Source organism: Ceratina calcarata, unplaced genomic scaffold, assembly GCF_001652005.2.
Source record: "Ceratina calcarata isolate Rehan_Ccalc_2016 unplaced genomic scaffold, ASM165200v1 scaffold8, whole genome shotgun sequence".
NCBI classification, from domain to species: Eukaryota; Metazoa; Arthropoda; class Insecta; order Hymenoptera; family Apidae; genus Ceratina; species Ceratina calcarata.
Window position 1 is genome coordinate 597,038 of NW_017179316.1, and position 13,297 is coordinate 610,334.

The window sequence follows — 13,297 nt, forward strand, 5'->3', positions numbered from 1 at the left end:
GATTAGTATTCGTGCATTCGATACTCGATACATCGTGGGATTTCTAACCCATGCGCGCTACGAGCTTTCAGCTTCAGACTCTCCGTGTTCAGACTTATCGTGTGAGTCGTGAGGTGTGACACAGCTGTACAACCTATACTTTTTTGTTTCGATCGTAAATACTGTACAGCTCGTGGATCGTAGATCGAATTCGTGAAGTAACATCGCCGAGCTGAAAAATAATCGTGTTCGCTATGTCTCAAGAGAAAGGTATATCGATGAAATTACTCTGTATAACATGTTCAGCTTCTAAACCGTTTCCGTTTTTAATTCACACAACATCTCTCGTGTCCATGTGACAAATCTGCTACGACACGCACAATCGGCAGGTGTCTTATAAAAGAAAAAAGATGAAATAAAATAACGAACGATTGTAGCTCGATCACACGAGAAAAGCATTAAGAATGTTATTTTTTCATTTTATGGCTGAGCAAAGCAAGCGGAAAAAGTCGCGGGTATCGCAACAAGAAGAAGGTAAACATTGGTGACAAAGGAAGAGAAGTCGTGGAGAACATAAAAGAAGACAATTTGGTTTTACAACTCTTCGGAGCGTACGCGACTGAGTTAGACGACAGGCACGATCGTTACGAGAGAATTGTAAAAATTGGCAGAGATATCACTATCGAAAGCAAGAGAATCATTTTTCTTTTGCACAGTATAGATAAGAAAAGTAAGCAGGAGAGCGTACTGGCCGAGGCCGAGTCGAGATTGAGAGCTGTTGCTGAGAATAATTTTAAAGCGATCGCGCGAGAATTAGAAGGTCAGGACCCATACTTTTATTTGAAAGCTTATCGTAACGGTTCGGAGGAATACGTGGAAGCTCTCACGTTTTTCCAATACTTGAGCAATAGCGATATGGGAGGTTGGGTAGAATTGAAAAATGCCCTTAGTTACATAGATTCTGAAAAAGGTGAAGCGAAAAGTTTCCAGGCTTTAGTCACACCGTCCGAATATATCTTAGGCATTGCCGATTTGACCGGGGAACTAATGAGACAATGTATCAACAACTTGGCGCTAGGAGAAAGTGCTAGTTGCTATCAGACGCGGAATTTCGTTCGGAACGTGTATAAGGGGTTTCTCGGTTGCTCGAATTCATCGAGCAAAGAGATAAACAGAAAAGTTTTCACGCTTAAACAGAGTCTTCAAAAAATAGAAAACGTTTGTTACACGATTAAAGTAAGAGGATCAGAAATACCGAAGCATATTCTCGTGGACGTGGCTATCGAGGACATAGAGAGCGACGAAGGGTATCAACCATATTAAATATATACATGAATGTCGTATGAAACATAAATACAGTCGTAGCTCGTCCATTACTGTGCGATTATTCGTAAATGAAAAGCGTATAACAGCAGTGTCGTTGTCAGTATTTTCTCATGAAAAATGAACATATTGTCTAAGTTTAAAGGTGTACAAAGTTTTGTAAACTGTACGATTTTTATACTTTTATTTTCTTACGTTAACATATAAATATGTATTTATGTTTCTCTCTCAAACAAATATAAAAATATGCATTCGACATTGTATAAGTTCACACGTACGACTAACATTGTTCAGATAATTCCAGAATTCGGTCGTGCAAACATTAATCATTTAGTTCCTAATCGCTTTCGTCGTCTAGTTCATATTCACTGTCGATATCGGTCGAAGGGTCGTATTCGGACTCGTCGACGGATTCGTCGACAGATTCTTCTCCAGACAAATCTTCTACATCGGTGAAATTGTTCAAAGTTGCTCGTAGTCGAGGTTGCTGACGATTTCGTTCGTTACGTTTATTCATAACAGTATGTTTGAACCGTTGCCTATGATCAGAATTCTTACGGTAGCACTTCATGCCGTAAGGGCATTCTTCTCTGTCATCGGGCATGTCATAATCAGGGTCACCGACGTGACTAAATTCAGCTTTATGTTGCGGGTTCTTCCTGTAAACAGATTTGATTTTGAAACATTTCAACAAGCAGGAAAAGTACTCGAACGAACTTGTACCTGTAACAATCCTTTCCATATTTGCATTTCTCTCTTCTAACATTCGTTACTGCACTGCTCAAAGCTTCTTCTAGTCGTTGAACCTCTTGAACAGAAGATCGTGGATCTTCTTTATTCTCTTGGCTCGCAAGAGCCAAGTTCGAGGTTTCTCGAGCACGTGCGCCTTTCAATCTACTTTCCGATGAGCCAGTTTCTTTCAACGTTGACGGCCCTATCCCTGTACACTGAGTCGAACCCATCGAATTACCGTTCGACTCCTGCATTTGATCTTCGGCTCTGTCAGATGATAAGTTCTCTTCATCTATTTCAATCGTGCCGTTATTGTCGGTCGTTTCGTGCAACACGTGACACGAAGAGGAATGGACGTTATCACCTTCTCCTGAATCCGAACAAAACCTTTTCGTATGCACAGACTCCGTATCTTCGTCAACCTATAATTCAACTTTTTCAGGCGCGATGTTAAATCCTTGATACTCACAGTTCTAAGTACAAACTCATACTCTTCGTTTCAACGTGTTCTCCTCGTTGCTTTCCATTTTGGTCGCCACAGCTTGAACTTTGAACCAGCATTTTTCCGGTACCAGAGAACACATGTCTCCGGGTTTCAACGGAACCGTGGTACCCAATTTAACAAGTTGCCATCGCGTAGAATCGATAGACTTCACGTAACAGGGGGCGATCTGATACTAGAAAATGACTCCTATAGACGACCACTGGCTGGATGGGACGAAGAAGACAGCATCGTAAAGACGCTTCGATCTTACCGGCGTCAAGGTAATTTCGTTCTCAGATTTTACGTTTATCGTTATGGCATGTTTCACAACCCGGTCGTCGTCAGACTGAAATTCAGACAAATTACGCACAGCCACAGTTGATGAACACGTTGAACGTATTGAAAGACGGTTAGATGCTGTACAGTTGATTATTTATGTATGTCGACAAGGACCGCTGGGCACCATGTGGCGAACCATGCATGCCGCTAGACGTGAACGCATGCGTCAGTCGCGTGTCGCGTCCTGTGCGTCGGTAACCGCGTAGTGCGTACGACACGGCCACGATTTCGAAACGTTTCGCGGTCAACACACAGTTCCAGAGTCGATCAATTCAAAATCAAATCCTAATTAAGTACTTACATCACTCGTTACACCGCGGCCTATGAGGTTTTCGCCTATCCGTAAGTCCACTGTTTGTACCGAGTCGTTGTCCACTCGGAGTATTTGTAACTTTTTCATTTCGACAGCAGTTACTTAATCAAATTGACAGCAAATTTGGCAATTGTACGACTAGGGGAAAGTTTCACATTGCAATTCAGTCATGGGGCAGAATTTTGTTCCAATGGTCAAACACGCGTCAGGCAAACGTTAGGAGAGAAAGTAAAAAAATTAGCGAGGAGATCGAGCTTGTGTGTGTGTGTGTGTGTGTGATCGCAGTCGGCGTAAACGATGGCATGTATATATTGCATGTACGTGAACGTTTCGAATTATCTGTAAAACATTTGGTTGCGAGGCATTATCGTGGTATCATCGTACACGTCCGGGTACAGTATTCTCATCACAAAGAAAATTACACGAGGGCACTAACAATTAATTTTTTTTTCCTTCATTTGTAATTACAAAGAATGTACACTCTTATAAATAATTGAAGTAAAACGTGAAAAGAATCAGAAATTCGATGCGACGTCGTGTAAAACTATGCGCGAAAACATTTTCATAAAAAAACTGCCAAGTACGTGTAAAACGATCAATTGTCCTTATGTTAGGTGCATCTGCATAGACGTGTGTAATCAGCCAGACGATGTCGTAAATTCACAGCGTTAGATTTCTTGGTAATCGTACGATCATCATACACACACGTGTATGTACGTACAAAATACTACGAAGCAGTGTCGCCGTAAACTATGTGTATGTATAAACTTTATTTACGTAAAGAAATCTTGTTCGCTTTACGAGAAGGAAAAACGTTTTTAAACGATACAACGATTCAACAAGTAAATCGGGTGATCGTAACGTACGAAAGTCGAGGAAAGGTCTGCTCGTTGATCGAGGCGATTTTCGGTCATCGTTCTGACACAATTTTCGGTGGTGATCAGTCACGAGGTAAAACGTATTCATTTCGTTATAAATTCGTTACTCGGTTTACGAAGTAGGAACATTATAAATCTTCGGATCCGACAAATGAAACGTAGCTCGTGGTATCTAACAGGCCAGCTTCCGCGATCACTATCACCCGCTATCGGCTCGATAAGGCCTATCGATACAGTGAAAAACGTTCGACATCGACGAGTACAGTCAAAGGTGTTGGCGTTCGCCTTCTTTGGACGCGCGACGACTCGGCAACGCGATTCACGGCGTTACCACGATTTTATTCTCACTTTCGTTACTCGTTCACTTACAGTCAGGTAACTATTAGTCAGTGTCAAGCATGTACGCATCACGTATCACAGTATACCTCGAGGAGTTTAGACGGAAATCAACAATTTTAGCACACATACGTAATAGCTATGTTAATCATTCTCATTATTACTCATTGAAAAGCGTTTTCATGCTCGATGCAACGCTATCAAAATTCGTCACGTCTCCTGTCTCATCAATCATTATCGGCAGTTACTATGAGAGTCACGACGCTGCTTCTGCAATAATTGCACGCGTTTAAAAATTGTACGAACGTAAAAATTCAACAGGGCTCTCGTCGTGTCCTCTTGCTCACGGTGCATCGTGTTAAAACGTACAGCTTTCGAAACGGTCTCGTATCTATCTGTATAAAAACAGAGTTATCGTCGGCACATAAGTGTATACACGCGATTATGCACATACATTTTACAATTCGTTTACGTGCAATTACGTACCGTGTATATGTATACATACGAATGTACAGAAAAATATGTTTCGAGGTACATTCAATACTTCTATAAAAAAATGTCCGGAAAGGAATGATACGCTGTGGCCAGTGATTCTCCGTGATTAAAATGTAAATTTATCCTTATTACGCTTTCAACAATCGTGAAGTAGTGTCGTGAACATCTTTTAAAATGCGTCTGATGATTCGTCGTATTATTGTCCGAGAACCACTGGCTCGTAACAATTGGCCAAACGAAACGTTTCGATTCAGCGTTACAGCCTGCGTCTTTGTAATCGCCGAGTTATCTTTTATTCTGAAAGAAATGCCCATGAAAAAGTGTGAAAAAACTTATCGCCCTCTTCGTACCTATTAAAAATGACGACGATGCAATATCGTTTTTATTACATCTCGACTTCAATATCTCAACGCGTATATATTTTTATTCATTTACTTTTATAATGCAACGAATAGTATCGCCGTATGGAATATGTATGTAACATGAAATACTGTCTATCGTTAGAATATTAAATAACTATCGTCTATATTCGTACGTTTATAGTTGTTCAATTATTCTGTCGGACTTTTCTATCTGAGAACTATATAAAAACGTTCGTTTATTCGTTGTTTTCAGACGTGAACTCGACTAGCTGAATTCTAAAATAATTATTGTAGTACACACGACAGAAGTCAGAGTCGATCGAACTTTTAATAAGTCATCAGTCAGACACATTTTTTCTAGCTCTCAGATATGAAGTCGTGTTTTGTATCAACTCTCAACTGATCGTACATCGACCGTTGCACTCGTTACAGATCTCCAACAAAACAAACAAGTTTCGTAGAAATAACATACAACCGTCTGTCGCAGGACGAGTAAAAATGTTCTATCCTCGCAACATCCGACCTCGTCACATCGAGGCATAATTCAGTTAGCTCCGGCAACGAGAGAAATGAAACGTACAGGTAACGTGTCGTCAATCGATACTTCTTAAAACGAATGACACGAAACTCGAATGAAACGATACTTGGATCAAATCGAACGAACCGACATGGACATTGCTTTAAAATCGATCCAGTTCGCTCTTTACCCGCGACAAGAACGATCGATTCCCGAACAACGAGCATGCAAACATGCTCGTAACATCTCGTATTTACACATTGCTCTGACTGATTACAACAGTTGCATCGCTGCTATCGATCTGTACAAAGCAAACCATTTGAATTCCTGTCTCTTTAAACAATTACATGTATGTACATACGTTAAACTTTGATGATACAAAAGTTTCTGACAGTACGTACAAGCACTCTGACATCAACACCGTTCAATTGAAATTTGTTCTGCTAACGAGATATTATTGGAATGATTCTTAGTACAGTACGTAAGATCACACATGTGTATACATATATACACGTACACGCGATTTACTCGTCACTTTCGCTGGAGTCTCTTATAAAATTTGTGGTATGTTACGAAATTTGAACGTCTTCGTCGTCGATTCGAGGAAGAGAAGGAGACGATCGGTGTCCCATCCGAAATTGATAAGTGACTACGAATTAAGAACGTCTCTAAACGGTCGACCGTTTAGAGACGCACCGGTTCGGCTCGCTGATGTCTCAAACGATACTGGAATAATTTTCACTCGGCCACACGTAGTACAAATGAGGGTGGCGGGTACACGGCTGATACTGCGTCTCTGGAGATTGCGGCGTACGCGTCAAAGGGACGTGTTCTTCTTCGTGGTTCGAGGAAGTGTCAACGTCTGGTTCTGGCTATACTATGGTACCGCCACTTTCTGCGGGACTGACAACGTGTAGAGCACTTCCGACTTGTCCTATTCCTGGCTGCAATTAGAAGAGACGCATGGGAAATGGAAATGGCTTGGAAATTCATTACCGACGATCATCCCGCTTTTCGTTTTACCGTAAGCGTGTAGAACACATTCAAACTCTACGGATGCATCGAACAAGGAAACAGTGCGATGCGTAGCACAAAGGTATCATCGGTATTAATTTAAAAACGCCTCGTTAGCAAGACGTGTATCAACTAAATAGTAACGAGCAATATATGAAAAGGACACGCTGTGGTCGATCAGTGCGGATTGAAAAAAATGAGGAAAGAACGATAAATCATTATACGTACCATGCCATTTAAATTGTCGGAAGATTCGTCCATGATCGTCTTGCATCAGCCAAAGCATGGTACAGAATATTAATCTTTCCGATCAAAGTAAAAAGAGATCAATGCCCCACCGGCTCAAGAAACAAGCACAAGCATTTTCCGACTAAATTATAAGACTGTCACTATGAAATAAGCGATGCATGTATGTACTGTGTGACGATTGTCGCAAAAGTCTTAAGTGGCTAAACCGCTATAACACGAAGGAGTACTCTGACGATGAAAATGCTCGTTGCGAAACGCCAGGAAACTGTGTCTAAACGATTTTAGAAACGATCGCGCGATCGTGTAAACTATTGGAAATAATGAAATTGCAGTATAAATCGTAATATTTTCTTTTCTGTTTGAACGCATGCATGTTCCTACGTACATATGCCCAGCGGACTCGATGTTTTTCTCCTGGAGCTTTGCCTTGTTCGCATTCTGTATAAAACTCAAGCAGGAAGCAAGCGGCAACGTTTCATTCAAATTTTTGCTTTATTGTACAACAAGGCAATTCATCGTTTCGAACAAAGGATCAGGTGTCGCATTATTATGATCCGGGACGATGGTTCAACTAAACAATTCATCGACTTCCTATCGTTCGCTAAGCTAAGCTAACAACACTTTACAGGAAAGAAAGGAGGATTTCAAAGGGGCCTGCCCTGTTACAAAATCTTATGGTCGGGGGGTGGGGGTTTCTCGGGGGGGCGCAAACAACGTTACTCTCGATGATGCAAACCAAACATAAATATATTCTATTTATAATCGTACTAATATATTTGTTTAATATTCATAGAACATTTTGACCAGACGATCGTTAGGCACAAATATAAATACGTAGAGGTTTATACTATGAATGAACTTCTGTTCTCAATTTCCTTGCGTCGTTGAAAAAATATGTATACGATCTCGGCCGGTTCGCTCAATGAGCCAAGTTGAAAAAGGAAAATCTTGTGCAACGGTCGCGCGCGAAAACAATACTAAACCTCGTATCACCATGCAACAGAAGGGCAGAGACTAGAAATTTCATAAACACAAAGTACAAGCCGATACGTGAAATTCATCCATTCATAGTACCATCCATCTGTACATCTCTGTAATCATCGTACAATACAGACTAAACGATATTGCTAGCGCGATCTTTAACGTGTTCCAATGGCACCTTTTAATTCAACATAACGCGTATTGCTTTGGATAAAATACGAACTAGGATTTAATTTGTAAATATACGGAAAAAAAATACATTTATCTTCAAATAAAAATCTTCAAAATATCAATATTAATATATATATATATGTACGTATATGTATGTATGTACGTAAATACACATGGTTCCGCAAGAACAATCTTCGTCGCAATACCAAAAAAAAGAAAAAGAAAGAGAAAACAAAGAAAAAATAACGATATTAACCCGCCGTCGCGTCTTTTACACTTGATAAAGTCACGTGTCTAAAAGAACATGTCTCACTTGGGTAATTACAATCGAACAATGGTAGCAGGGGAAGATTGCGCCAGAGCGTTTGTCATACTTTGTATCGTTCCTCGTTCGACAATGATTCAAAATTCTATTACTATTTAGTATGTACAAATTGGAATTGATCTCTAAGAAAAACCCTAGTTGACGAAAATTGCGATAATAATAATTGAATATGGGTTACATCATAGATCGTTAGATCGCAAGGAATTAATGTTGGTGTAGGGATTGGTATGATGATGTGGCCTGTGCAGAGTGCTGCTGATGGTGAGAGGACCTACCATGTGACCAGGCCTCGCCCACGTGTAGACGTATCCATCTTGACACGCCGTCACGAAGCAATCCTCCCTAAACACTAACTCAGTCAATCTTTCGTGGGCCAGCTTCTTGCACACCAGTGGTTCGAGCACTGGGCACTCGTCGAACCTAGGACACCGGGCAGTTCCTATCAGTCTCATAGGATCGTCCGTCACTGAATTAATCTTTTTATTCGCACCTACTAAACTTCCACTGACACTGTTCATATTACTACTATTCGTGTTCGAATTGGCGGTAGCCTTGTCTCCGCCACTGTTCTGCATTATCGTGCTATTGGACGCACCACTGCCTCTCATCGTCAGGCTGAAGTTCCTTTTGTGATTATCACCTTTGCGCTCACCGAACCCGAGGCCTGCTAGCCTCTGCGTCAACGAATTTACGGTCGACACCGCCGTATTTGTACTCATGCTATTATTACTACTTTCATTATTACCACTCGCGTTCTCTTTGCAATTAATATTGTTCAAGTTATTATGTTTAGAATTGTTCAAATGATTCATCGTCGCTCCGTTCCCACTGCTGACCGTTCCAGTGCCAGGCGTAGCTAGGACACCGGAGCTAGTCGTGGATGGCCTCTGTTTCGCGCACATCGGTTGCCTCAGCACATCCTCCGTGATGTCCCACAAGCACAGTTGAGTGTCCTGCGAGACGCTGCCTAGCCTGTAGCACGTCCCGCCCGACACTCTCAATTCCGAACCGCAAGAGTTCCTGTTCGAATGAACTCCTTGCGACGTCGTCGTCGACAAACGATTAGATCTCTCGTGGAAATGATTGTGGTTGTTGTGTGGCAATGCCTCGTCGTCCGAGCCACTGAAGTCGGGATCGTGGTCTCCGTACGACGTGGTATAAGGGTCGAACGCCACCACGCTCACCCAGCTGTGGTGGCCCTGGCCTCTGGCCACCACCCTCTTCTCGTGAAAGCTCCAGATGGTCACCAGATCGTCCTCGCCACCCACGACGACGTATCTTCCATCCGGGGACCAGCATACGCACAAGAATCCGCCGAAATAACTCCGAGCCGAGCCCACTAACTCCATCGTGTTGTATTGGAACACTCTCAGGAACCCGTCTTGGGAGACGACCGCCAAGTTCGAACCGCACGGGCTAAAGGCAAATTCGTTTATACAACATCCTTCCGCACCGATCACCCATCTGTACAGTGGGTTCCTCGTCGACTTCGTTTTACAGGTGTATATGGCGTAACCGTCTCCCGCCTTGAAAGACTGGTAGTGAGGCGCCGTCGTCCCGCACAAAAGCTCTTCGTTGTACAGATACAACTGTCCGGAACTGTGAGACACCAAGAACAGATTGTTCGATCCAGGAACCCATTTTATACACGTCACCTTGCTCTTATCTATTAACCTCTGCAACATGAACAAAACGTAACAACGGTGAAAAAGAGAAGTCTGAACATACATGAAACACGTTCGTATCGTGGAGATCGTACGTATGAAACGCTAGGAACACTCGTCCGAACATTGTTCAATCGTCTTACGAATCGACGGCTTCGACGATTCTCCTACGACTTTAGGGTTGTGCCCGAAATATTTTCAAACGCGAATCATCTCGATACGACGTACCTACGTCTTCATTATATTACTTTACTTCGAACGATGTACCTACATCTTCATTATACAATTTGCTCAGTTCCTTTTTTATCGGATCTATCAGTTGGATCTGTCCCGTGGAGAAACCCACTAATAATGGCGCACTGTCCGCTGTTGCTGTCGTTTGATTAAAGTTATGGCAAGTTGGATTAGTTCCCTTATACAATTTCTTGTCCACTGGTTTATTTAAATCCACAGCCTGGAACATTTTTATTCGACATTAGCCGGATACAAATTTGACCGAAGAAACAATGACATTCGACGACCAGAAGGTCGACGTAGAATTTAAACAGAGGCAGCCACGACCATCACTTTTTCAAATATACCGATACTGTAACGATTGACGTAAAACGAACTCCGATTCGAGAGGATCAAGGTTTAATTGTTAAAGATTAATCGAGGTGGACGTAACACGATTAAAATGGAGTGAAACGAGAAAGATACCAGCAGAAATTCGGGAAATTCATGCGCTCAGCATTGAAAGGAATCGTTCGACCGGGGTAACGTTCGACGATTACGACCATAGCGTGGAGTTATTCACAAAGTAAAAGTAATTCTGCTTGTTAGGTGTGGTGATGGTCGCGCAAAGATGGAGTCTCGACACAGTCTTGGAGGTTAGATCTCGTAAAATACCACGCTTAATTACGGGTAAATAGTTCGATGAACGGCGGTACGCGATCGATCAGCGGTCTCAGGTACCTTTTTAACTCCTCGATAGACGTAAACGTAAAGCTCCTTCCCAAAATTGAAACACATCCGATCACCGAGACCTTGCGTACCCGTAGGATCCGCTGGGTCCGGTAAAGTCACGAAGGACACCCTCACGGATGCGCTCCCTTGGCTATTCGTGTAACCGACCCTGTTCGGTCTCGAATACTCCGACAAAGTCATTAGCTTGTACGTTCCTTCCCGCGTGACAAACTGCGTTTTCAAGTCCTCCTTCCCTCCTCCGTCCAACTGTACAGCCATCTTACCACCAGCGGTGCGACGGAGGAGCTCATCAGACACGAAAAACCGTTCGTTGACTTCTGTCCTCGTACACGTCCGTCAACGATCCCTTAGCGGAAAGCTTCTAGAAACTGTCCGATGCGAACTGCCCGGCTCGTTCTATCGAAAAGTTTCCAAGTGATCAACGTTCACCGGTTCTGTACGCAACCACTGTTAAAGGCGCTCCAAGTTCTGTATCGAAACTGGCCGTGCATTTACGACCCGCAGCTCACAGCTCACACACATATCCTCAACCGCGTACGAGATAATTCGGTCCCCACTGTACTCATCCCTGACCATGTAACGACTCGTACGTTTTGTAACGCGTTAATCGCAAAATTTATGCGGCATTTTTCAATATCCGTTTAAATGCAATTAATAGGAAAACGAAAGCTCGTAACTATTCGTAGCATTAGAACGTGTGTTCATCGTAAATTAAAAATACAATGTAACATCGAACAATATGAATATAGACGTGTCGCGTTCGTCGGCAGTTGTGAAAAGTGTCATGCTTTCACTCGATTCTGACTAATTTTTCATTGCAACGGGGAAAAATGAAATATGGTCGAAGAACACACACGGCACTGTCAACGCCGTGTTATTATTGCGCGCGCAGCGTCGCCTGTTCGCCTGAACTCGTTAGCTCTGACGACTCGTCAGGAACCGGATATTTTGTAAACAACTGAGCGAAGGGTTAATTAATTTTGCCCACTTCTTCTACTTCCTGCGTTTCCCGACCATTTGGCTTATCGGGAACAATCGTCCAATTGTCACGAACCGCTTTGAGCAGTGGACCGATCACGAACAAGATTAGCCGGTAATAATAAAGTCATTCTTTTTTCGGCATGATAACGTCGTGCTTATATTTCCTCGTTCGAATTGTACATTTCAATTTATGTCTCCAAACAAGCCTCACGAGTTCTTCTATTTTAATCTTCCTCTTATCTTCATTCTCGACAATCGCTCTCCTATTAACTGTATTAGTAGATCTACCTAACGGAGTACATCATCTTTAAATACAGTCTTCATACCATTTTCTGTCTCTCCCTCCTGTATCTCCTACTTCCTGGTTTTCCTCTGTTTCCCCTTTTTTTAATACTGATCGGAATTGCACGAAACTTGAGAGTCTTTCGAGCTTTGTAGCGATAACTATTCTACTTTACACTACTTGTAAGAATACTTTTCCTTCCCTCGTTAGCGTACTTTTAACATTATTTTTCTTTCGTTCCAGATATCTCTCGGTTAGGAATTATAGAAATAATAGAGGCGGCATCTGGAAGTGTCAGGGACAAAATAAACTATAATTAAACTATAAGTAAGTTGTCCTCTTTGTAAATTATTGTACACCTTTTAAAGCTCAATGAATAAAGAAATAGTTCAAATGCAATGCAAACGTCTTGTCACCCACTTTACCTTTAACTCTACCCACATCCAATCCCTTCTCTGTGTCATATTCACTTGCGTCAGTATAAGTAGAAATAATGTAGAATAGAAGGTTAAGAAATCTTTGGAATTGTGATGTCACAGCCGGAGACTGTGCCATCTCTTATCGCCTCATGTTTTTCTAATACAAAGTCTAATTTGAAGCAAAAATTTTGTCGAAAATTTCACTTTGTATTAGGAGAACATAAGATGATAGGAGGTACAGCTAGTAACAACGAAACTGAGCCATCTATGTGCATGTGTTAGTTTCCCCTAGAGGACAAAATTCAAAACGGGTGTTAATAAGTGTACGTCTTATCTTTTCAATGCTCGATCAGGCGTTTATAGAATTATGGTCGATACTGTTTGACACGTCAAAATGAAAACAATTTTAACCTACGTCTGGATAAATAGTTACTGATGTAATTTTATTTTGAAATTGAATGTAAAGGGAATGTGAAAATACAGGAA

General features: G+C 41.9%; 3 protein-coding genes and 1 long non-coding RNA gene across 6 annotated transcripts; 2 read left to right on the top strand and 2 right to left on the bottom strand.

Moving 5' to 3' along the window:
* Positions 1-40: 40 nt before the first annotated feature.
* On the top strand, positions 41-1,503 carry Trax (Translin associated factor X). Its single transcript, XM_018034629.2, has 2 exons — positions 41-249; positions 476-1,503. The coding sequence occupies exons 1-2, from the start codon at positions 234-236 to the stop codon at positions 1,300-1,302; spliced, it is 843 nt and encodes a 280-aa protein (XP_017890118.1). The 5' UTR covers positions 41-233; the 3' UTR covers positions 1,303-1,503.
* A 120-nt stretch (positions 1,504-1,623) lies between these two features.
* LOC108630992 (aprataxin and PNK-like factor) lies at positions 1,624-3,439 on the bottom strand. Of its 2 annotated transcripts, none has more exons than XM_018034628.2 (5): positions 3,159-3,439; positions 2,790-2,864; positions 2,526-2,705; positions 2,026-2,456; positions 1,624-1,961 (listed from the first exon to the last, which is right to left on the bottom strand). In XM_018034628.2, exons 1-5 carry the CDS (start codon positions 3,255-3,257, stop codon positions 1,640-1,642), a joined length of 1,107 nt encoding a protein of 368 aa, XP_017890117.1. In that variant the 5' UTR covers positions 3,258-3,439; the 3' UTR covers positions 1,624-1,639. The 2 variants fall into 2 exon arrangements, with proteins under 2 accessions (XP_017890117.1, XP_026674363.1); XM_026818562.1 differs by having other exon boundaries at positions 2,526-2,711.
* Positions 3,440-3,602: 163 nt separating this feature from the next.
* LOC108630990 (WD repeat-containing protein 20) lies at positions 3,603-11,619 on the bottom strand. Of its 2 annotated transcripts, XM_018034616.2 has the most exons (5): positions 11,117-11,619; positions 10,434-10,616; positions 8,774-10,174; positions 7,001-7,039; positions 3,603-6,702 (listed from the first exon to the last, which is right to left on the bottom strand). In XM_018034616.2, exons 1-5 carry the CDS (start codon positions 11,384-11,386, stop codon positions 6,631-6,633), a joined length of 1,965 nt encoding a protein of 654 aa, XP_017890105.1. In that variant the 5' UTR covers positions 11,387-11,619; the 3' UTR covers positions 3,603-6,630. The 2 variants fall into 2 exon arrangements, with proteins under 2 accessions (XP_017890105.1, XP_017890106.1); XM_018034617.2 differs by lacking the exon at positions 7,001-7,039.
* A 400-nt stretch (positions 11,620-12,019) lies between these two features.
* On the top strand, positions 12,020-12,791 carry LOC108630998 (uncharacterized). The gene is made up of 2 exons (XR_001916908.2): positions 12,020-12,221; positions 12,636-12,791. It is a non-coding gene; the product is annotated as an uncharacterized LOC108630998 (long non-coding RNA).
* The last annotated feature ends 506 nt before the right edge of the window (positions 12,792-13,297 follow it).